The 22,716-nt window shown below is 36.3% G+C and overlaps 1 protein-coding gene across 2 annotated transcripts in view; it reads left to right on the top strand.

The window, feature by feature from the left end:
• Positions 1-22,716, top strand: part of Trim9 (E3 ubiquitin-protein ligase Trim9) — a 122,120-nt gene that overhangs the window by 84,907 nt on the left and 14,497 nt on the right. Inside the window, exons 3-5 of one of the 2 annotated variants that reach the window (XM_018504501.1) lie at positions 12,278-12,373; positions 13,114-13,507; positions 15,376-15,408. In XM_018504501.1, the coding sequence (XP_018360003.1) occupies positions 12,278-12,373; positions 13,114-13,507; positions 15,376-15,408 (523 nt within the window). The remainder of the gene's footprint in view (positions 1-12,277; positions 12,374-13,113; positions 13,508-15,375; positions 15,409-22,716) is intronic. The other variant, XM_018504504.1, reaches the window with a different exon arrangement.

The following is a 22,716-nucleotide window of genomic DNA, read 5'->3' as shown; positions in this document are numbered from 1 at the left end:
GTTAGATTCATGTCACCTTTCTAACTTAATAATTGCGTATGTCAATTAAAAATGGAATATTATTTTGAGTGTTTATAGCACAATTGTTTCAATTAATCTATATATCTCAAAGTCAATTTAACATCTAAGAATTTTTTCATTCACATTATACGAACAAAAATGTTTTATTAACATTTTCTTACGAGTTACTGCAACTACTCTTCTATGTACTCTACTTATTTTATATGTTAGTTTTAAATCACCGTTAAAGTCAAAATAACAAATATAAATATAAAGTATTGTGTCAATTATTTAACATTACTACTTCGTTAATAAATAATACAAGACGAATGAGTTACTTTAACTTAAAATTTGGAGTGGATCTCCTGGGACATGTAAAAAATGTTAAAATTAACATTTTCTTTTTTACTGTGTATAGTTGGTGAAAACGACTATATTATTTCAATGTGCCAACTATATATTCAGTTTAAATACTAAATCTTTCTCTCGATATTTTAATGGTCCTTGGTATAGTTAATTCTAATTTATGATTAAAAATCGGACGCGTTGATGGAACGGAATAACTCGCCCGTTTTGATCTGTTTAATGCATGCTCGCAGACATATGCTTCCGTTGTTGAGGTCACGGTCAATGCAAAACGCAGGTTTACAATCGGGAATGTCACGGAAACGCAACAGTGAATTTAAAAGGGTCTCGTCGCATATAATATTGCGGTCGGCCAGACATTGCAGATAGTGGATTGCAGAGGGTATTAGCTGTATTCCCTGGCGTTCCCGTGCTTTTCGCTCATCCTGCTAAAAGAACACGACATTTCCTAATGGACGTAAATTGTCTCGTCGCGCTGCGCTATCGTGGATTCCTCTTTTATTCGTCCGATTCTGCATCATCATATTGTTACTCCCTCTCTTTCTACCTTTTTCTCCCTCGCAGTGAATACGTTACGTAGATTTGTGAGCATCTTTTATGTAAAAGTTACGACATCTCGTAAAATCAACTTTGGAAATTTATTTCAGCAAGGATAACTAGATTTCGCTGAAATTGGTATCAGTATCTGAATAATAATGCTACGAAAAAAGCTTACAACAATAATATCTAAAGCTAACAATTTTTGAACTAACGCGAGAAAAATATCTTTTGTGCTTTTGTGAAATTGCAATGTGTATTTTGGTCGGAAAAAGCACAGAGTTTATACACCTTCATCGCCATTTATGCGCTTCGACGCGTTGTTTGTGAGAAGGGACGAGGTTTTTGCTTCGCAGTTGATTAAAAAACCTAGATACCGTGACTAGGGGAAAGGGGGCGCAGGTCTGACGGGGGGTCTCCCGATGGTGATCGTGAGGCAGTAATTCAGAGGGTGCTTTCCTTGTATACCGAGGGTGCAACGCGTTCTGTGCAATGAAAGCAAGCAACGTTTTTGGCGTGGTTCGTAGAGAACATAATGGCGCTTTAACAGTCGACTCATGGTGAACTTGAAATTATCCGTGAATCCTACAACCCATTCCTTGTTTTACAACGCTTCATCGCGGAATGACATCGTAAAATACAAACGGTGCAAACGTAACGATGAAAAAAAGATTTCTGTTAGGAAAATATGTAAAATTAAGAAAAAGCAGAAAGAAAGAGAGAGAGAGAGAGAGAGAGAGAGAGAGAGAGAGAGAGAGAGACGGAATTGAGTAACACGATAAAATTAATCATCCGCCGGTAATATTGGACTTTAAAAGCACCATTGATTTTTTGGTTGTAAATTCTGGTAGATAAATTTCATTTTACAACAAAATAAGTAAAATACAACTTCTGCGATAATAAAATCTCGTTGTTGAAGTTTTCACAAGAATGTAGGAATTTTTTTCTGATTTTTATATACAATCCGAATAATAAAAAAATCTACACCGAAGTTTCAAGATTTTGCGGACGAAGGGTGAAAATTTTATATCTTCGACGAAGAGCTAATTTTAATACAGCAGGGCATCAAAATTATCAAATGTAAAAGGGGGCTCTATAATGAACGTTTGAAATACCAAGTAATAAAGCTTCAAAGCAATTTTCATGCACCACCCTTGTGACTGATCCGGTGCATCGGTTTCTCTGATTCGACATGCATGTGCCATGCGGTTTCGATGTCGCGTGTGCAGCCAACCATTGCATTCATGCAAGCTCACTACTCCGGTGCATCGACGCAGCGATAGACCTATCGTGTTTACGTATAGGATAGTATCCATCGCGATCCCGCTCGTCCCTTACAGCAGACTCGACATGTCCCGGTAAGAGCGCGGATAAACGAGCCTCCGTGACGATAAATGGATGTGCTATATGGTACCCTCGGGGTGAAACCAGCTTATTATTTTGAAAGTCGATATAACATGGTTCTCGTTATTTGAGCCATAAAAGCTGAATCGATATCGATAGGCAGTAGTTGATAGATTAAACGAAGAGAATCTCAAGGATTTTTTATTGAAATATCACGGTATTAGTATTTTTTATCTTATTAGACACTTTTTATGTCAGTCCTATGAATGTTAACTACAACATTTTCCGCTGGAAATATCTTGTATGTCGACTTGTTCGATCATCCTCTACATCTTCTACTTTATTTTTACACCTACTCTCTCGAAAATAATCTATTCCACGTACTTCCCTATTTTCACCCTCGAGTGAACAGCGAAAATCACTTCAGACAGATGACCCTGTACAAGGAGGGTGGCACTATCTTCGCCTTTCCTGCCGCGCCAACCACCCCTTGAGTCGAGGGGCGAATCGCGTGGGCTGCGACTATATGATAACGGGCTCGTGCGCGATCTTATGTTGGACGGCGAAATGTATATGCGCGCGGTGAGAATGAATATCTCACCGTGGAACGGGGGAGGGCGAAAGGCTAGAAATCAAGGCTGATGGGGGAGGGGAGGAGAGGGCTGCATTCGAGTGACCAATTATTCCAGCACACGAAACCGATTCTCTACGACGTTGGGCCACGCCTGGCGTAGACAATGAGGGACAACGGTGATAAAAGCAGGCGTTCTCTTCCATTTCAGCGAATGACTTGGGGCACGTGATGAAACGACGCTGCAGTCAGGAATGGCGAAGTGTATTCCCGCGCGCCATGTGCTCTATTAACGCTATACCAGGGATAAAATGTGCCCAGCACTTTTTAACTTAATATCGCGTGCACTTGCCGAGCAATGCACTCTCATTTTATAGTAACTTCGTTTCGGAACTAACTAACTTTGACTTCATACTTTGACGGATAATTCTTCAATATCTGACACTGCCGAGAAGAGTGAATTTACCTGATTTAATTTTTGCTATTATAGGTAAAAAAGATAATATTTTTTATAAAAGTATAGTCATTCGGGTTGTAGTTATAAGCGTGTACACGGAAATGACTTTTGCTAAAGTATATTTAAAAATTTAGCTAGATACGGACTGAAAATAATTTTGTTGGACTATCAAAATAATTTTGTAGGATATTCAAGCTGGTTGTTAGAATGTCAAAACTTTTTGTAGGATTGCTCATCATGCCTGAAATTTCTACGTAATTATTTTATTTCCAGCAAAATTATTTTTAGACCCGTGTATTTAGCTAAATATTTAAACACTTTATCTCAAAATCGTTCTTTTCGTGTAAGAATACAAGGTGTAATGTTCCGCATGATGGCAACTGAATTGATTCGGGGCCAATTTCTGTCACAAGAATTTAAACTACACATCCACGGAAATGTTACATTTCTGGGAAAAAATGTTTCATATATAATTATATAAAATTATATATAATTATACAGGGTGAATCAGAGTTGTTGAACCAACTTTTTACCCTATGAGCAAATTATCGACTTCATACCTAATTGAATTATAACGTGTGCAGTCAATTATTTTCTCATAGGATAAAAAGCTGGTTTAACGATTCTGATTCACCCTGTATATAAAATATGTTCATATATATAACACTCCTGGGTTTTTATACCATGACGTCTTGAATGGAACACATAATACTCGCGTTCACTTAAAAGCAACGTCGCTATAGCAAACAGTAGGTGGTATGTTATGTAACAATAGCTGGGTCAAAGAGATCCCAAGTGTTTTAGGCAGATCGCAATCGATCTTGGAAACAATGGCGGGGCTCTCGAGCTTAATAAGTGCAAGGGTGCTTTTGGTACGTTACTCCGCGTGAAAGCGCCTCGAGGGTGGCTTCGGAGCACCCTCGACTTTTGTAATTATGCTCGCACCGTCGTACGGTTTGATTGGCGTCCTTAATTAACAAGTGCATTCGCTGCATTCTGGGCTACAGCTAGACGTGCATTATCTCGACGAGACCTGATAATTCCCACGAGGCTTGTTCCCGCCAGACTTGCTTCCACGATTCTCGCGGTCACTTTTTCATATGGAATAGAGATTATCCGACGATCAGCGATTTTTTGCTTTTGCACCTGGCTCTATTTGGCAAAATGCAGTATTAAAACTCCCAGCCAAAGGAGAATCATGAAAATTCATAGTACTCTGCGCGAAACGTTATTCTCTGTGGGGAGGCTGTATCGTGCAGGATTACACGACGGCCGAATAATTTAAGCCATGGAAAATGGAATATATCATCGCGTAATATTTGTTTATTAGCGTTTTCCCGCCGTGACTTCAAAAGATGAATTTTTATCATGCAAAAGGCAGTGGACGAATGGAATAAGTATTAAGTTCTTCATTTTGCATCTCTGTAGCCGATTCGCGATATAGATATTAATTTGTTATAGAAATATTATAGTCATACATAGAATAAATAATGACTTATAAATAACGACTTACAAATGTCGAATAAATAAAGAGCTTAATTATAAGTCCTTAAACGCCTTTTTGACATGTTCAATTTTTTTTAAAAGTTGGTACTTTTATAATTTTGAAACTTGACTAATTTATTTGGCAGAATTGAACACGTAAGAATATTTTTTTTCTTTGGAGTAAAAGGCAACGTTAATATATGCGAATAACTTTTAAACAATAACGATTGAAAAATCATACTGAGTATGCTATATCCAAGTTTATTGCATATTTTTTTTAAACGTTCAACTATAATATTTTTTTTTTCGTTACATTCAAAGCATCTATTTTTTGGAACACTATATAATAAGTTTTTTATTTTAATTTTTTTAACAAATGTTTGAAAATATATGGTTTTTCAAAATTTTTATTTTCTTTTTCTATTTTTTAATAACTATTTAATATTGAATCTTGTGCTTATGACATGTTTTATTCACTACATTATAAGCTATATTATATTTGAAAACTAACTCATTTCAGCGGGACCTAATTTTCGTATAATTAATGCGTTTTATCATATATTATAAAATACCATTTACAAACCGCCTTTAATAAAACGCTTGGATATGGCGCTTATTTTCGATGTAGATTCACTATGTTGAAAGAGAACGAAATTCGTGACAAGTCCGTGATGTGTTCTTTCTTTTTAAGTGTCCCCATGTGAAACTAAGTGTGACGTCAAAGGGTTGCAAGAATACAACGAACGTATTCAGAAGAATACCCTAATCCGATACTGTCAAATTCGATAGAGTATACCTAAATTCTCGCAGATTCTCCCCTCGCTTCTTTCCAACCACGATTCGACTAAAGTAACGAAAGTGCTGAAGGGACCTTGGCGGACTTTAATGGAATTACGCGTGAACCGCGTGAAAGTATTAAGGATCGATTATTAAAGCGAGATCGTGCCGCCCTTGCCACGAATCTGACGAAGTCTTTCCCTCGCGGCTTCCCTTTATAGGTGTACAACGCGGTGACTGCGGTAATTAATATAACAAAGGGTCGGGGGCGTTAAAGGGACCGCATGTCGGGAACAATCTCGCGGCATTCTCTATCGGGTGGCAGTCGCTTCGCGCGCGACTCGAACTTGGTGGAAAGTTGCACTGAAAACTGCGGAAATTACCGGGCGCGGCCGACGTTAACTCGAAAGGAGTAACTTAATTACGCTCGAGCACGAATCGCCATTGCAAACTTTTCGTTTGTGCCTGTGCATGTGCGCGCACGTGGATCTGCGTGTACTTGTGTACGCGGGTGGCAAAGGGCTCGGCGGAGAACGCCCAAGGCAACGGAGATACTTCCGCGAACTTTATACGGGCAAAAATTCATTTTCGCTCGCCATTATAGCTACAATGAGCTCTGACAAGCTCTTAATTCGTAGCTTTGTTGTTGCGAATTAAGAGCTTGTATCTATGTAAACGTAGTGTTATTATTTTCGTCTGATTGTTATTACATCCTCTTATATATTAGGTCGAGGAAGTTCTTCGTATTTAAAAAAAATTTTTTGCAAAGTTTTTCATTTATTGCAAAATTTTCGTTATAATTATATCATTCGTTAGAGCAAAGTTTCAGCTTTAAGAATCTGTTTTTTAAATTGCGGTATGATGATTTTTATCGGAGTTATGAGCAATCAAAGTTAGAATGCTTATTTACTTAATTCGCGAATAACTCAGTAACAAAGAATCACAGGAACATTTAAAAAAATGATTTTTTAGGGAAAGCTTCAAACTTTCACGATAGGCAGTCGAAACTTTTCGTAAATTTTTTTTTTGGACACGTGAGAGACTCAAAGTGAAAAGAAAATTTTTCATCTTTTTCAGTTTGTAGTTTTTTATATAAATGTAAAAATTACCAAAACTCACAGAAATTCAAAAAATATAGTAACCTTTCGAAAATAAAGATTTCAGCTTTAAAACTCTTTTTTTAAATTTATATTTTGTTCATTTTTGACGAAGATATATACAATTTTGAATTAAAAAATACGAAGAAACTTTTTCCCCGACCCATATCTTTTGGTGGCGTCATAACTCTGTGAAATATTGTTTAGCCAAACACATCTTTAAAAATTAGCGATAAAATTTTTTTATTGATAACTATAAGCGAGTAATATTTTATATTAATAGATTATACTACATGTATTTTTCAATAAAATGAAAAATTGATAAAGCGTTAAAAATTTTTCTGTATTGCATTTGAAAATAATACAGAAATTTTGGCTGCAATTTAGAACCTGGATTAAAAATTATTTTAATAAGAACTTATTTAAAAACAGTAGCAATTAAAAAATAGTTATTTAATAATAAATATCTAAATAATAATTAAGACAAAACGAGAAAATTTTTATTTAAACCATAAAATTATATTATTAAATATAAATATTGACCTTATTAAACTGTTTCATATTCAACATTCATTTTATACAGAAAATATCAATTTCTAATTTCAGTCGCTTTTTATAGTCATTATATGTATATCTAATGCATCCTTTAATATTTAAAGAACAAGAAACAAGAAAGATTTCGTGGAAACAAACTAAGACTTCGCGTGTCCAAGACCGAGAGGTTCCTCGATTATGATCGTGGATGAGAGCTTAATCGAAAATTAATCCGAGCCGCGCGCGATACTCGAAACTTTACGGAGGACACGATTCCATTATCGCGGCGGACTGCTTTTGGGTTATCTCGTACATGCCGTTCGCGAGATACGCTCGTTTCGATGTAAATTGAAAGCGGCGACGATCACCGGTCGGCGCGACCGCGAGAATAATTGCAAGATTAATCGGTCCCCAGTTCGCTCGATAGAAATATCAGTATTCCATGTTTGATCTGTCCTTTTTTTAATTTACGTTCTTTCAAGCCGGTTGCACATCACGCCTTGCCTCATCGAGATTAATCGACACGAGAACCCTTCCGGTAACGTCTTTCCACCTTTTCCCGTTCGTTACCGTTTGCCTTGTAAATACGACGTTTTCAGAAAAGTGTTTGCTGAAAAGCATCGGCTAGATTTAATAAGCTTTCGCGTGCTGTTCGTTAGGATTTTAACGAAGCTTTCATCCGACGCGGATGAAAAGTCTTCTCCGGTGATCTCTTCACGAGTTGGATAAACTCCGACTGCCTTTTTTTTTTAATATTTCGGTATTATGTATATGTTGGCATATTCTAAAGAACTTAAAGTTTCATTGGGTTCTTTCTGCTGACTTTTATGACTATTATAACGAGCTGACTGATGTTAACGAAGTCTTTGTGGATCGACTCTTGGCCAATTAACGTCGTCAAGAAAGTCGAGCTCTTGCCACAACTGAGACAATTCCTGGGGCGCATTTCGCATTAGACGTCGAACGAGAAGTTTAAACAAATTATTCTTGAAAGTTACGATACAGGAAATGCCTCGCGAGTCTCGGAATTAGTATGCGCGCGCTTGCAACGAGAAAAGCGACCAACTACATCAACATTAATACAGTCTTATACTTATAGAAATTCCAGACGAACTATTTAGACGATGGTTCTTTTAGCTATCTTGTTAAATTCGTATTAAATTCTGTAAGTCTCCATTATTGTCGTCGCAAATGTATTTTGTAGATAATTATCAGAAATTTACGAGGCTTTTTATATTTTCATTAAAATAAATTCAATTAAATATATACATCCCCTTCTTTTTTGCACTTTGTGATAATATCTAACGTACTATGGAAGTTAAAATTAAATACTAATCGGGCTCTCAAAATTAAAAAAACAAAAATATAATGTACAGACAATGAGAGCTTTACACAGCACGGGAATTGGTGCGCAATTTATATAATAGTCATAAAATCTTCACATAAAATATTGGAAACAATGACTTTCAATACAGACTTAATTCATACGTTTCGATTTACTTCAAACCATCTTCAGCCAATTCGTAGAACATTATAATAGATGTGCCGGCAGAATCGTTGGATAAAGTTGAAATTATGCTCTGTCTGAAACCGAGGATGAGTGTCTCTACTGTCTGGTAGGGAGTGGCCCATTTTCTGCCTCTCCGCTGTTTAGCCAAGTGACTAACTACATAGTAAAATAGGTATAATTATTTTTACCAATATGAATTCAATGTTTGCTTATAATGTTCTACAAATTTGCTGAAGATGGTTTTAAGTAAACCGAAACATATGAATTAAGTCTGTATTGAAAGTCATTGTTTCTAATATATTATGTGAAGATTTTATGACTATTATTATTATAAATTGCGCACCAATTCTCGCGCTGTATAAAACTCCCATTGTCCGTACATTATATTTTTGTTTTTTGTACTATGGAGAGTTGTGCGGGGATTTTGTTGATCAACCTAACAATCGACGGAGAAGTTCCGGAGATGTTTGCGGGATAATCGATCGAGGGAACATCTCGCCCGCGGCTGCGAGGGGGAAGGTCGGATAGCTCGTCGCCCTGATGAAATCCCCGAGAGCTCTTTTCATGCTAATAAGATTTCGCCGGTCGCGCCCAATGGATACGCGCCAAAGTGCGAGAGAAAGGCACTGCACCGTCGCCGTCGCGTTCGGCATGGAAGAGACACTGAGAGGAAGAGAAACGTACAAAGGGATACTGGCGCCTCGGCAGCCTCGGTACAGCCGAACGGGGGAATCCCTCGACATGGTACTTTTGTGTTGGCGCTATAATTCGATATTTTGAGCGCGACGCCGCAAGTGAGAAAAATAACGAGTTTTCCTGTAAAAGGATTCAGGAACATGTGGCCTATCCGACGAAATTCATTTCCAAGTTCACTTTCCGTCGACGAATAAAAAGTCGTCTAAACAGACGTATCTAATAGCTAAATTCGCACTAGTGTGCGCTCAGTACATATTAAAGGTACACAAATCAGATGTATTGACGTTAAGATGTGTTTAATATAAATATAAAAGTAGATAAACCGAAAAATCAATACTCTTTAGTATCCTATTTGATGAAATATATACCTTTTATTAAATTAATGTGTATAATGCCTATATAAGTCAACACAGGGTGTTCGTGTGCGAAAATTTCAAAACTTTATTATAAGAATTTACAATAGTCGGTAAACGTTTCGACCCCCGTTTCGGGTTCTCTTCAGTACAATACTTTTGATGGCGCAATTACAAGTAATGAGAAACAACGCAAATTGAAGAATGGTCCAATGTTCAAGATTTGTTGTACACCAAATTGTCTGATTTGCTACATAAAACGAGTACATATTTTATTATTTCATTGTTTAATTTCGGAGACTTATAAGCGTAGGTTTATGTCACTTATATGTAACGCTGAGTAGGACAAATCAAAAGTTTCATCAACAATGCAGATTTAAAAATAACTTTATTAGACCATCAAAATAATTATGTAGGGAACTCAAGAATAATGAGCAAACAATTTTTATATTATAGCAACCAGTTTGAGCGTTCTACATAATTATTTTAGTACTTTATTGAAATTATTTTTACAGATTTATATCTAGCTAAATTTTTAGATACTTTAACAAAACTATTCTTTTCATTACTTAACTTATAAACTAATGAAAAGCGAAGCTGTTGTTAAATTGAGTATAATAGACGTCTTATATAACATTCGGAAAGTCTCGGCAGATGTGTAGCAGATAAATATTAGTTACACGAAATGTAGATTCTCGCGTGAGATTCTACTGATCGTTTAGTCAAGAATACGAGAAATGGATGACGTTCACGTCGAACGTCGCCTGATATTTTCCTGTAATCCGTCGAGGCTTTATCGCGAACTTGCACGAGTAAATCCGCGTCTTCCCTGATGAATGCCGACGCTGTCGGTATCGTGTGCATACTGCATACGCGATCGCATCCCATTTCGACTAGCACACATTGTCGTGTTAAATGGAAACTGCCGACGACGACGCGACGCACGTTGGTCTCTGGTGAATTCGACGAAGTACACCCGTCCGTCCGCTCGATCGATCTGAAGGTATTGTCCGGTGAGGAAAGTCGAGAAATGAGGAAAATGATAAACGAGAACTGTGGGAACGATTCGCGATATTGCGAGACGATGCCGGTCGCATTCTCACTCGGTGTAAAATGATAAATTAAATTGTAGTTATAAATGCGTGCCGGATTATAAGAATGCCATTTCTCTTCGATGTTCACCACAATATTAATCTCGAACGCTGTATAGTATTTTACATAAATGAATAAGAGGTCGATTTTGATGGAATAAGTTTCGAATTGTTATACAAATAAAGATAGAAAAAAATTAATAAAAAATATAAGAAATAATATGAAATGACTATTTTGACGAAATTTGAATACTTGTTCCTATTCATACACTGAAAAAAATTCCTAAATAAATGTTTACTAAATGCAAACATACATTATTTGATTTAAGTATTACTTTCTTCTTAGGAATTTTTGTTTCAATATAGAAAAGCTGTTTATAAATTAATTTTAATATTAAAGAATCTTTTAAACTTTTTAAATGTATATATTAATAATTTAATTGTATTAGATTTATATTAGAGATATATAGTATAATGTTATTTTATTAAATTCGCGTATAAATATTTTAAAATAGAAAATAATATTTTGAATCGTGTTTATGTTGTTGTTTGTACATCACGAATGCTAAAATCAGATATGTTTGTTTATACTATATCTCGAGTTTAGTTTTCGAGATTTTCTCGGGAAGAAATAATGCTGTATGTTCCCTCTTTCCACAGCAAAAGAAGAGCACTTTATGTCGTTATTGAACAAACAACGATATGTACTTAATTCGAGCTCGTTCACGAAAGCGTGACTACGTCTATGTATGGTACGCTCAATGTACAAACTCTCTACATATGGGAACTGTTTATCCATTGGAACCAGCGTGACATATCGATCCAACATTGAACGCTTGTACTGTACATAATTCGCGTCTTCATTAGTCATCAGTACCTCTATCTATCTATGTACAGTTTACTAGCATGTAATCTCTGTTTTGCAGTACATACGTATACACAGAAACGCGTATACACTGAGAAAAATGTACTAAACTTTATCAAATATTTGTTTGAATAATATTAACTAAATATTTACTTACAATAAATAAATATTTACTCAAAAAATAATACTTAGGCCGGTATCATATTATTTGGTATATATGTATCATATTATTCGTACGTTTCGGTTTTTTTCAAACCATTGTTAGCGTATCCATAAATACTATATTAGATGTCTTTACAATAACATTGTCACAAAATTATTGTCAAGACATCTAATATAGTATGGATACAAATTAATTTCTAGCACAATATGATTTTAGAACTTTATCGTTTATAGTTTTTCGTCTGAAAAAAAGTAAGATTTTTTTTATTCCAAATTGTTACATATCTTTAGAGTATTTTTTCTTAAAAAGAGGCAAGGTCGTTTTTATTCCGTATTGATATTTTTATAGTCGCCTTTAGTACAAACGTCTCCGTATCATGTTCTCTGAGTACCGCACGTTTCTTCACGTGTCGTGAATTTCTGCTGTTACAGACGGAGCTGTCGCAGAATCTACAGCAGCTGTCGGAGAGAGCCCGCTCGACAACGGAGTTCATTCAAAGGCTCAAAGGAATGACGGATAAAGTACATGTGAGTATGGGCGCGCCTTTGGCGCCCGTTTTAAATTCCGTGTCGACGGATGTGTCAACGCGGTACGATGCCGTGAAATTGCGAAAAGATATGGCATTAATTACATCAGTTCTTTGATAGGAGGCACCCGCCGTGCATTCATCTCTGATGGCCGAAGGGATGATTTGAATATACAAAGGATAGCTTACAATCGGTGAACCAAATTCCGAAAGCCGACAGAGATTCCTTTTGATATAGTCTTCTATTTTCCCTTCTTTATGCACGGACATGCGTAATCAGTTTGATATTAGATTTCTCGTACAATATCTATATATATATATATATATATATATGAACATTATCTTCTACATTTAAATATGTATGTGCAAGTATGAAAAAATGTAAAACGATATTTTTAAAGAAGTTAAAGTATCCAAAATTAAACTTGTTCCATGAAAGTAGATTTATAAAAAGATATTTCTAGCAAAAAAAATTGCTACTCTATTTTTATAAAAATTAATTATTAATTTTCCGAATTATTTTTCCAATTTTCTGTAATGAAATATAAGTATTGAATATAATGACAGATCATAATTTCTTGTATACATTAAAAATACACATATTAAGTTCTCTGCAGAGAGAGTTTATCGTGAAATTCTGTCGCGCACAGATAATATTATATACTCGTATATATATAAAAGTAAAATATCGAGTAAAAGATATTTCGCGATATTACAATCAAAGAGAATAATCCATTTCAGGAGGAGTGCGTGGCGCTTGAGGAGGAGGTCGAGGATCGGGTAACGAACCTGGTGAGTCTTCTGCAAGCGAGAAAGTCACGGTTGATCGAAGCCGCTCGACAGACCAGGGAGGCCAGGGTGCGGTCGTTGCGGGACCAGGTGGCGAGATGCGCTACGCACCTACAGGCGACCACGGCGTTGCTCACGTTCTGCATCGAGGCGCTGAAGGAGACCGACAGCGCGGCCTTCTTGCAGATCGGCGGCATGTTGTCAGTCCGAGCAGCAACGGCCGCCGGTTCCTGGGGCGGTGCCGAGGGTGTGCAGGAGATCGCTCGTTTGCCGTTGCTCGATCTTACACTGGACGACAAACCGCTGCGCCGCGCCATCGATCAGCTCACCTTCGTCCAACTCAAACGTGAGTCCGCCGTGATAGGCGAATGTGGTTTACGTGGTTGTGCAATGTCCGTGTGCGAGCGTAGATTGAACCTATCCGGTGATCCATCCGGCAATGATCGCGAATAAATTTTACCGTGCGGACGAGTTCGGGTTTCCCGATAGCAACTACATCGCATTAAGACGAAATGAGAAATGACATGAATTTTTACTCACGGTGTACGTGAAGCAAATGAGCTTTTTGCACGCTACCATTTCCTCTTGATCGATTAGACTTGTATAACGTTCTGGTATACACGGTTCTTTAAAAAAAAGAAATCGATATTAAATTTGAAATTTATGCTTGAACGAACGAGAAACTTTAACTTTTTACAATTTGAACTAAATAAGATGTTCCGGGATAATCCTATAGAACTTCGCTGTTGATGTTATTGATTTCATTGCACTTACAAAGTACAGCTTAATTACTTGCTACGGAACTCAGTCAAAGTATCGTAGACCTATCGCGTGTACTAAAGAGGAAGTTACTTAGGAGCCAACGTGATTAGAGCTAACCAATAGATAATTTCGTTGCAGAAGAACATATCCGTGTAGTTTGATAATGAGATACATACAGTTTTCTACGATATACACTCTTACTTGAAATATCTATAATACGTAATGTCATACAATAAATAAAATGAACAAGAACCCTTGAAAAAGAAATTACAAAATTAAATTAAAAATAGAGCTAATAAGAGTTTAATGCACAGTTATATTATATAAAATAATAATCAGTACACAATAATTAATTGAATGTTCGGCTCAAATTTAAGTCATTTTCAGTAAACAGTCGTACTTACGAATGAAAATATACTTTAAATCATGGAGATTTCGTCTCACGTTTTAGTTTTGAGCTAAATTCAAAAGTGCAAATTGGTTACAAATAAAGCCAAGTAATGACAATAATAAAATTAGATTAAAACTAGGAGATTAAAAAAATATTGCTTAAGATAAATCTTCCCCAAATAACCTTTGACATTAAAAATATGTATTTCTCATTCAAACGAATAGCATATGTTTTAATAATTTAATAATTTTGCAAACATTTTGTGAAAGACTTTTTCTCTGAAAAATCGCCGCAACAGTCGTTTGAATAAGTCAGATATTTCTTCGTCACGATGTCTGAGATAGTTCGTAAAACATCTCGTTGGCTCCACGTCCTCGTCAGAAACTCATCCGCTTAGTTCGTTACGCGAACTGAATTGTTCATGATGGTTCGTCGAATCCTAGCTCGCATTGCGTACCTATGTATATATCCGCGATAAAACAACGATCGTAAAAGCGGTGTAAACTCGTTCGAAAGACGACTTCGTGCACGCTTAATTGACTCGTAGCTTCTCGTTCCGCGACTACCGGGATTTTGTAGAGCGATTTATCTTTACGAGGCCGCGCTGATCGCGCAACTTTGTACAAGTCTTGTTCGTTGATAGTCGTTTACCTCTCAAATCGACGAAACGGAGGTTACACACGCTACTGTAAGCTTCGACTTTCTTGTTATTACGTAACTCCTGAAACGACTAGCAATGACAATTACAGTTCTGTTATATAGATTATTTAGATTAGCTGCAATTTTACGCTCTGGATCACACGATTCATATCTTGTCTTTATTAATCAATTTTAAGATATCTGCAGGCTTGATAATAGTCGCGTGAAAGGAATAATAATTTTTTACGCAAATTAATAACTCCCGCGATTGTAAATTAACAGAGTAATCAAAAGTAAAGGTATCTGATATTCCGATAAGAGACTTTCGAACGAGTTTTGTTTGACGTTGTGTTTGCATGCAATGTACGTAAATGGATGCAAATATTTTCATTGATTATAAATCACTTTACTGTTGGACGCAGCGTCAGAGGGGGAAGAACGATTTCCTACAGCAGGTAAAGGAAACTCGATAATAGTAAACGCAGTTGTAGACATATATTTAAATATTAGTGACACGGGAAAGGAAAAAAGAGATGAAAAAAAAAATAATTAAGAGAGATGAAGGAGGCGTCAATCTCACCCGCCAAAGTCGTCTAGACGGCTGAGAGATGACGAGGGAAGAGAGTAGGGGGGGGGGTCTGCTTAATAATTTTACGTAGCCCCCGGCAACGTCTCCTTTAAGCATGCCTCCTTGCTCGCCATAGCTTTGCCGTACACTAAAACGTTTCAAAAGCGGATTAATTAGGTACCGGCTTTGCAGTAACTGCTATAACGATCTGGAGGTATTAACTCGTTACAAGGAGACAACCTCTCCTTACTGTTCGCTGGGTATATACGGCTCTTCGTTGATGCTGGGTGTTACGGACCGATGTCAGATCGGAAAACGTTAATCACATCTGATTAACGTGTTTACAGATGTATGGATAACTTAATAACGTAGGGATAGAAGGACGGGAGTCACAAGACAGACGGAAACTCGAAATTCAATTCACTCGAGTGGCAAATAAAATTATCGATTTCGTCGACTCAATTTGACGATGGAATCAACCCAGAATTGGTCAAAGCACTCGCCATTAAAATTAAGGATACCACGTGCGGCAAGCACGTTATACTCGCTCATTATTTTAACAAATTTACAACCGCGCGTTCTGATTGAAATTAGGAAAGGAGAGTTAATGAAATACAAATCTATTTAACGAAACCTGATAAACGATCATCGTCAAGAAAGGTGTAAATTCGCTTCTCTATCAAGACATTTCACTTTCGTGGAATCTTGATACAAATCGTACGGTGATATCAGAAAGTTTCTTCATTACTCGCAGTTTGCTCGTCAAAGAGTGGCACGCCTCGGTTCGTTAAAATCTGCGATCGGCAGTCACACGGAATTTCATTTACTTAACCCGGCTTTGCAAATAGCAAAGCGAGGAATGTGCCCCGTGGAAACTTTCAAGTTCGCGGGAATTCCGCGTAAAGTTTCCAACGAAATCACTCGAGCGCGTTTCCCAGAATTTAACGAATGTAATACCTACATTAGAAAAGTATATGTATATTTCGTTGGATTACGAATTTCTTTTTTCCTTTAACTTTTCGAAGCACGGGATTTTACAACAAAAAGTGTCTTGTATAGAAATTATTTTTATAAAATGTGACAGAGTAGTTTAATTATTTGTGGAGAGAGAGAGAGAGAGAGAATACAATATTACACAAAATAATAAAAAAAAATAAATGTTATTTATGTAATTAATTATAAGAAGGGATATATTCAAGCCTACCAGATGTAAATTTCTGTGTTTCTAGTAATTTCATGATTTAAAGATGGGATGAATAATGTCCACCATGCACGTTCAAACATTTCAATCTCGGTGGAGTGAACTTAATCGAACCTAAAAATTCCATCATATTAAGACGAGGAAGAGACAAGCAATCGACGATGAACGACGATGAGTCCATGTTCCTGAACAAGTGCTCTGCTTTCTTAAATTTCGACCTTATTGCGGTTTCAACTTTAGTGCGATCGCCAATATCTCGAGTTTTACGACACGTAAAATTGTTGAATTTTTCGGGCCGCTGCTAAATCTCGTTATTATCTGCCTCCGTGGATTTAAAGGCGACCGGGCTGCTCTGAAGTTAAAAATTTGTCGTTGCAGAATTCGTGTGGCTTATCGTATTTCATTTTATAGCGCGGTGCACCGATTATGAGCGCGAATCGTTATTGCCTGGTAAAATGTTACGTTTATGTCAATGCCGTAAATGTAAGTAATATAAATTTATTATGAAATGTAAAATCACTTTTCTTGGAGTGAAATTTAGAGTGTATAAAATTTAAAGTCAATTTTTTTCGATATTTTTGGCAAATCAGCACTTAGTATTCTGCTCTATTTGATCAATAGATTTCTCTCTAATAGCGCCGTTATTATAGAAAAGGAGAACGAAGAATCGGTCTAAACGTCGAACGAAAAATTAAACGTAGGCTTGTCGTATACGAGGCTGACGACCGTACAATGCGACGTTCCATACGTATGTCTCGCCAAGATAACATGAGTAAACGGGAATTGTACCTCCTCGACGCTGGCAGATTAATTCGCTCATTAATTTATATGCTTGCGATGATGCAATCACGCTCTGTCGTCAGCGACTGTTCTTTTAATAGCAACACTGATTCTTTTAGCGCCTAAGTTCTCTAGTCATTATATGTATAGTGACTATAATGCGCGTAACTTTTAATGCGAATATTTTATTCAAAGGATGTTTAAATTTCTCTACATAGATAGAAATAGATGAGATATAAAACTTTATCATAGTGTGTCTTAAAACAAATATAACGCTATTTATTATAGAAATATTTTTTTAGTGAAGAAAGAAATATTAATCTTTTCTTCTATATTTAATCTAAAATAAATCAGAAATTAAAATAATTATACATATACATCGTATATGTATAATTTATAATTTTTATTTAAATACGAAAACAGTTTCTTTTTTTACTAGAAAATTCTTTACTTTTTATTTAAATAATTAACTCTTCAGAATCTTACGAGTTCATTGTATATATTAATATATTAATATATTAATAATGTATAATATATTAATATATGTATATAATATTTATTGTATACATAATATGTATAATATATTTATAATATGTCTAATAAATTTAATATGTACAATAAAAATGTACATATATTCTATATATATAATATGTATAGTAAATTTCATACAAAATTCTAAAGAGTCAAATAAAAATTTAATCAACTTCATAAGTTGAGTCTGGCAGTTCCTCTTTTTTTTTATCTGATTATAACTCTCATAGTAACGAAGAACAGGAAAGAAATGTGTCATAGGCAATAAGTGCATCTATCTGCGAACGTAATATAAGGAAAAGAGGACTGTCGTACTGTATCGAACTCAAATAAAAAGTATAATCGAAGATTCTCAAGAGTTCGAAAGAAGTTTCTCGCGTGCAAATAATTGTCTCGCGTTTCGAGAAAGTGCCGAAGTGAACGTGATTATTTCAAGAATGCTTCTGCGCTTGGAGTGAAGCGTGAAAGATCGTCTTCTGCGAACTTCGTCAAGATCTGTCGAGTCTCGCGAGAAGACCATTTTTCGCCAAGTCAAGAACCGTCCGTCCTTTGCGAAGTTTATTTTCACCTGTCGCTAAGTTTTATCAGCAAGATATATTTCGCACGCGATACATTTAAACGGGCTATCGGCGCATTCTCCGCTTCGTCATGACTCTCTCCCCCCCCCCCCCCCCCACTATATAACCCTTATCGGTGCATTCTTTTTCCACGTTTTCCTCACAAAGTGAACAGAATGAATGAGAGAGAAACAGAGAGGGAGAGAGAGAGAGAGAGAGAGAGAGAGAGAGAGAGAGAGAGAAGGAGGAAAAGCGAGAGAGTCTGGGTACGTATCGAATATCGGCGCGGCGTGGCGCGACGCGTCTCGCGCCGTTCGATAAATCATTCCGATATGGGCATAAAGTTTCGTCGGTGTGTCGATTCACGTCGAACCCCATTGTAAAGCTGTAAAAAGAGCGATCGTAACAGTTTTTTATCCGCGTACGTTGTTTCCACGCGTCTCTGTCGAGACCGTGCCGCTCCTTCGAAAGCGGAGATCTTCGAGTCACTCGCGTGCACCTGTTCTGCCCATTAATTTCCACTTTTACGAGCGCACCCTCGTAAAAGGCGGATGATCGATATTTCGTGTTCCCTCGCGACTTTTTTAGCCAGCTTTAATTGACGCCGCGGTAACCATTACGCTTCTCGCTTCATCTGGATTCTTGTCGTTATTCGGTCGAATCGTAAACGTTACAAGCACAATATCGGTTCTCTCTCTCTCTCTCTCTCTCTCTCTCTCTCTCGCTCTTTGAGTTTGTTGCGCGACGGGATGATCCCGATTGACCACCACCTCTCGATTGAACACCACCAATCACAGCGACCGGTGCTAGGAGCTTTGTAGTCTCAAGCGCTGTGAGTGGCTCGTGTCCAATTAAGCCGTGTCCAACTGGGTGCCACCCTTGCGCGACGATTTGTTCAAATTTCACCCTCCATCATCAATGTGAAATTTTCACCCTTCGTCTGCAACTTGAGCCTTCCAACTTCAATACAAAATTTTACAATATATTATTCCAGACTATATACACTGAAAAAATTTTTATATACTCGTAGAAGCTTTAATAAGTATTTAAGTTTTTGCCGTTTTTATCATCATAGAAGTTGGATGATATTTGATTTATTTTTTACAGATTTAACTATCAAAATTTATAATAAAAAAATCGATTGTGCCTTTAACTTTAAAATTCAACATTGTGAGTAGAAGGTTAATTAAACGTTAGCAATAATACTTTTAATTAACCTTTAGGACCTTTACTTGTTAGATCGTATTAGTTTCTTATATATCATTAGAGATAATATCAAAAGAAATCATTATCCACGATGGCTATAATATATAGAGATTATGGACTCGCCCGTTTGATAGCACCGACATAAAATCCGACGAAATCCGGGATAATCGATTGTAATGTCGACGACATAGAGCGACGGAGCGTGGTGCAACGGAATTTACCGTGTGAACGGCTCCATCGAGGTTCCATGTCGGATTACACGAGTTTTTGGATCGCGATAAGCGGTGTAACCGGAAGAGAGTTTATTCTACGCCGCGTTGCTCTTTTCCTATTTGACATAAACGACTTTTCTCTCTTCGATTTTCACCATGTCGCACGTCACGCAAATTATATGATCCCACGATCATACGAGTGCACTTAACACCGTCCCAAAAATTACACTTCGAATTCTTATATCGTAATTTTAATAATTTTTTTATGTGCAAATTTTTTGCATTTTAACTAGAAAAGCTATTAGCTTTATTAAGCTTTCGAATTGTAGCGAGATGTTTAATCTGGGAATAGCCACGTGGGAATATTTTTACATCACAGCGATGGAAAAATATGAATTGTAAAATACTGTTTTGTATGGATATTGTTTAATATGTCTTCTTTCTTTTTTAATGATTATTCTTTACAAATCATAAAATAATTTTAAATAATTCTTTAAAAAAATTTTAAATAAATAAGTTCTATTGAAAACCCGCAAAAGAGAAAAGCGGGTTAATTAATTATAATTAAAATTATTTTTTATAAATAATATCATAATAAGCTACTTAATTTATGCTTATTTATTTTAATATTGGTTTCTATTTACGTTTTTCAGAAAATTGTAACTAAATTTGTGACATAACGTTTTTGAATACTAATAAATCAGAAGTGTAAAAATACACACTGAAAGAAAAAAAAGATTGGCTGTTGCAGCAAATTAGAGATGGTAAATATGGCATAGCATTTTTAATTGGTTGCAACATCCAATTTTTGGATGCTGCAGCCAATTGTTGGTTGTATTAGCCTATCCGCAATGTCAGTATAAGATTTCGATTGGCTAACTCAATCAAAAATTGGTTGCTACAGCCAATTAAAAATGCTATGCCATATTTAATCATCCAATTTGTTGCAGCAACCAATCTTTTCTTTCAGTGCAGGTAACTGTTTATATAGGAAAAATCAGGTGATTATTCCTGAGTTAAATGAACGAGCATCGTTATTTGTAACTTCCTACTTGTTCGACGTGTTCAAATGAAAAGTAATGTTTCCTTTTTGTTTGCCATTGGAAATGAAAATACAAAATGATAAATGTTTCTCAAGACGATCTTAATTTGCATTAAAGCTCTGGCGGTTTGACGTAGAACATAGTTATGTAACGCTGGTGCCATTAGCCTAATTTCATAATGCGAATACCGCAGGGACCTTAGAGCTCTCGTGCTGTAGAGCGGAACGGCTCTCTCCAAGGATATGCTGAACTCTCCGTGACGATTCGCATGTCAGGCATGAAGCCAGTTAATTATACATACACATGTTAAGTCTTCCTTGACGCTGCAAGTAGGTGGAACATCATTATTCTTAGTGTTCTGCGTCTGTTTATACATATAAAATAGAGTTAATAAATTTTGTGATATTCCTCTCTCGAGATTCGCTCCCCATCAATTATACCTAAGTGATTTCTCAAATCTGAATTTAAACTATAATTTTACAACACAATGTGCTGTTTAATCCTTTTCCTATTACAGTCTTTTCGTGTCGCGATATAACAAAACATTCAATATTTGGAAACAAAATTGAATCTCGTGTTGACGCATCATGGATTATTTTTTATTTCTTTTTAAGTATTGCGGTACGTTTGTTTAAATCTTCCTAGTTGCATATAAAAATTGCATTTTTTAATCTCCTGCGTGAAATGATATTTTCGTGTGTATAAAAGATATCTCTTTTGTACAGAAAAATGCGATTTTTTTCTACATCATATATATTGAAAAAGTGTATTATGTTTCGTACATCATTGAATTCACGAGTCAATTTCGTCCGAAATCGGAAAGGTGATTAGTTTTGTGTGGAATCATAGCTTCCACGGCTTTTATTCCAGAAAATTATGGAAGAGAATATTTTTTCATCTGTATGAATGTATGGGACGCCATTGAAGTTCCTCTTTTCGCCCTGAAAAAAATATATTTCTATACGCTGTTATCACGATTCCAATCACTCGATCACCGACTCGTTTATCTTTTTATTTATTATAGAAAGCAAATTTTCTTTCTGATTTACAATTGAAATTGAGCGATATTATTCCTATTGTAGATTAATTGTAAATATATATGCAAAGAGTATAAAATAAAAATCGATCTTCAATTGACCAAAGAAATTAGTTACATTCAACAGACGTATGAAAATAAATTATCACTAAAGCTAGACACATATTAAAAGACGTAAGACAATAATACTTAAGCAGTAAACGAATTGGCCAATCACAGTAAAGAACATAAAGTAGTTCTTTATCGTGATTGATCGATTTGTCTATTGCTTACGTCTCACTGTCTTACATTTTTCTATGTATTCCTGGCTTAAGTGCTCACTGAACTGTTTCGTTTGCCGAACGCATCCACTAAAAAAAAGTAATGCGATACAGATGAGGCCTGTATAAAATAATTTTGTCAAAAAGCTTGATCGCGGTTTTTATGATTCAACAGTATCATCTACCGACATGGCAAAAACGGTACGGTAAACTTTCAGGACACGTCTCTTTTTATCCGACTGCACATCGCGACGTATTTGCCGTGCCTTGGCCTTTCCCGTCTTTCGCCTTTTTGACGTGTGTTTACTCCTCGGTCGCGGTGGTGACCATCCGATCGGATTATGCTGTCGGCGCATCCGGAATCGACGA

Source organism: Trachymyrmex cornetzi, unplaced genomic scaffold (assembly GCF_001594075.2).
Source record: "Trachymyrmex cornetzi isolate Tcor2-1 unplaced genomic scaffold, Tcor1.1 scaffold104, whole genome shotgun sequence".
NCBI lineage: Eukaryota > Metazoa > Arthropoda > Insecta > Hymenoptera > Formicidae > Trachymyrmex > Trachymyrmex cornetzi.
This window is presented reverse-complemented; position numbering and strand designations above follow the sequence as displayed.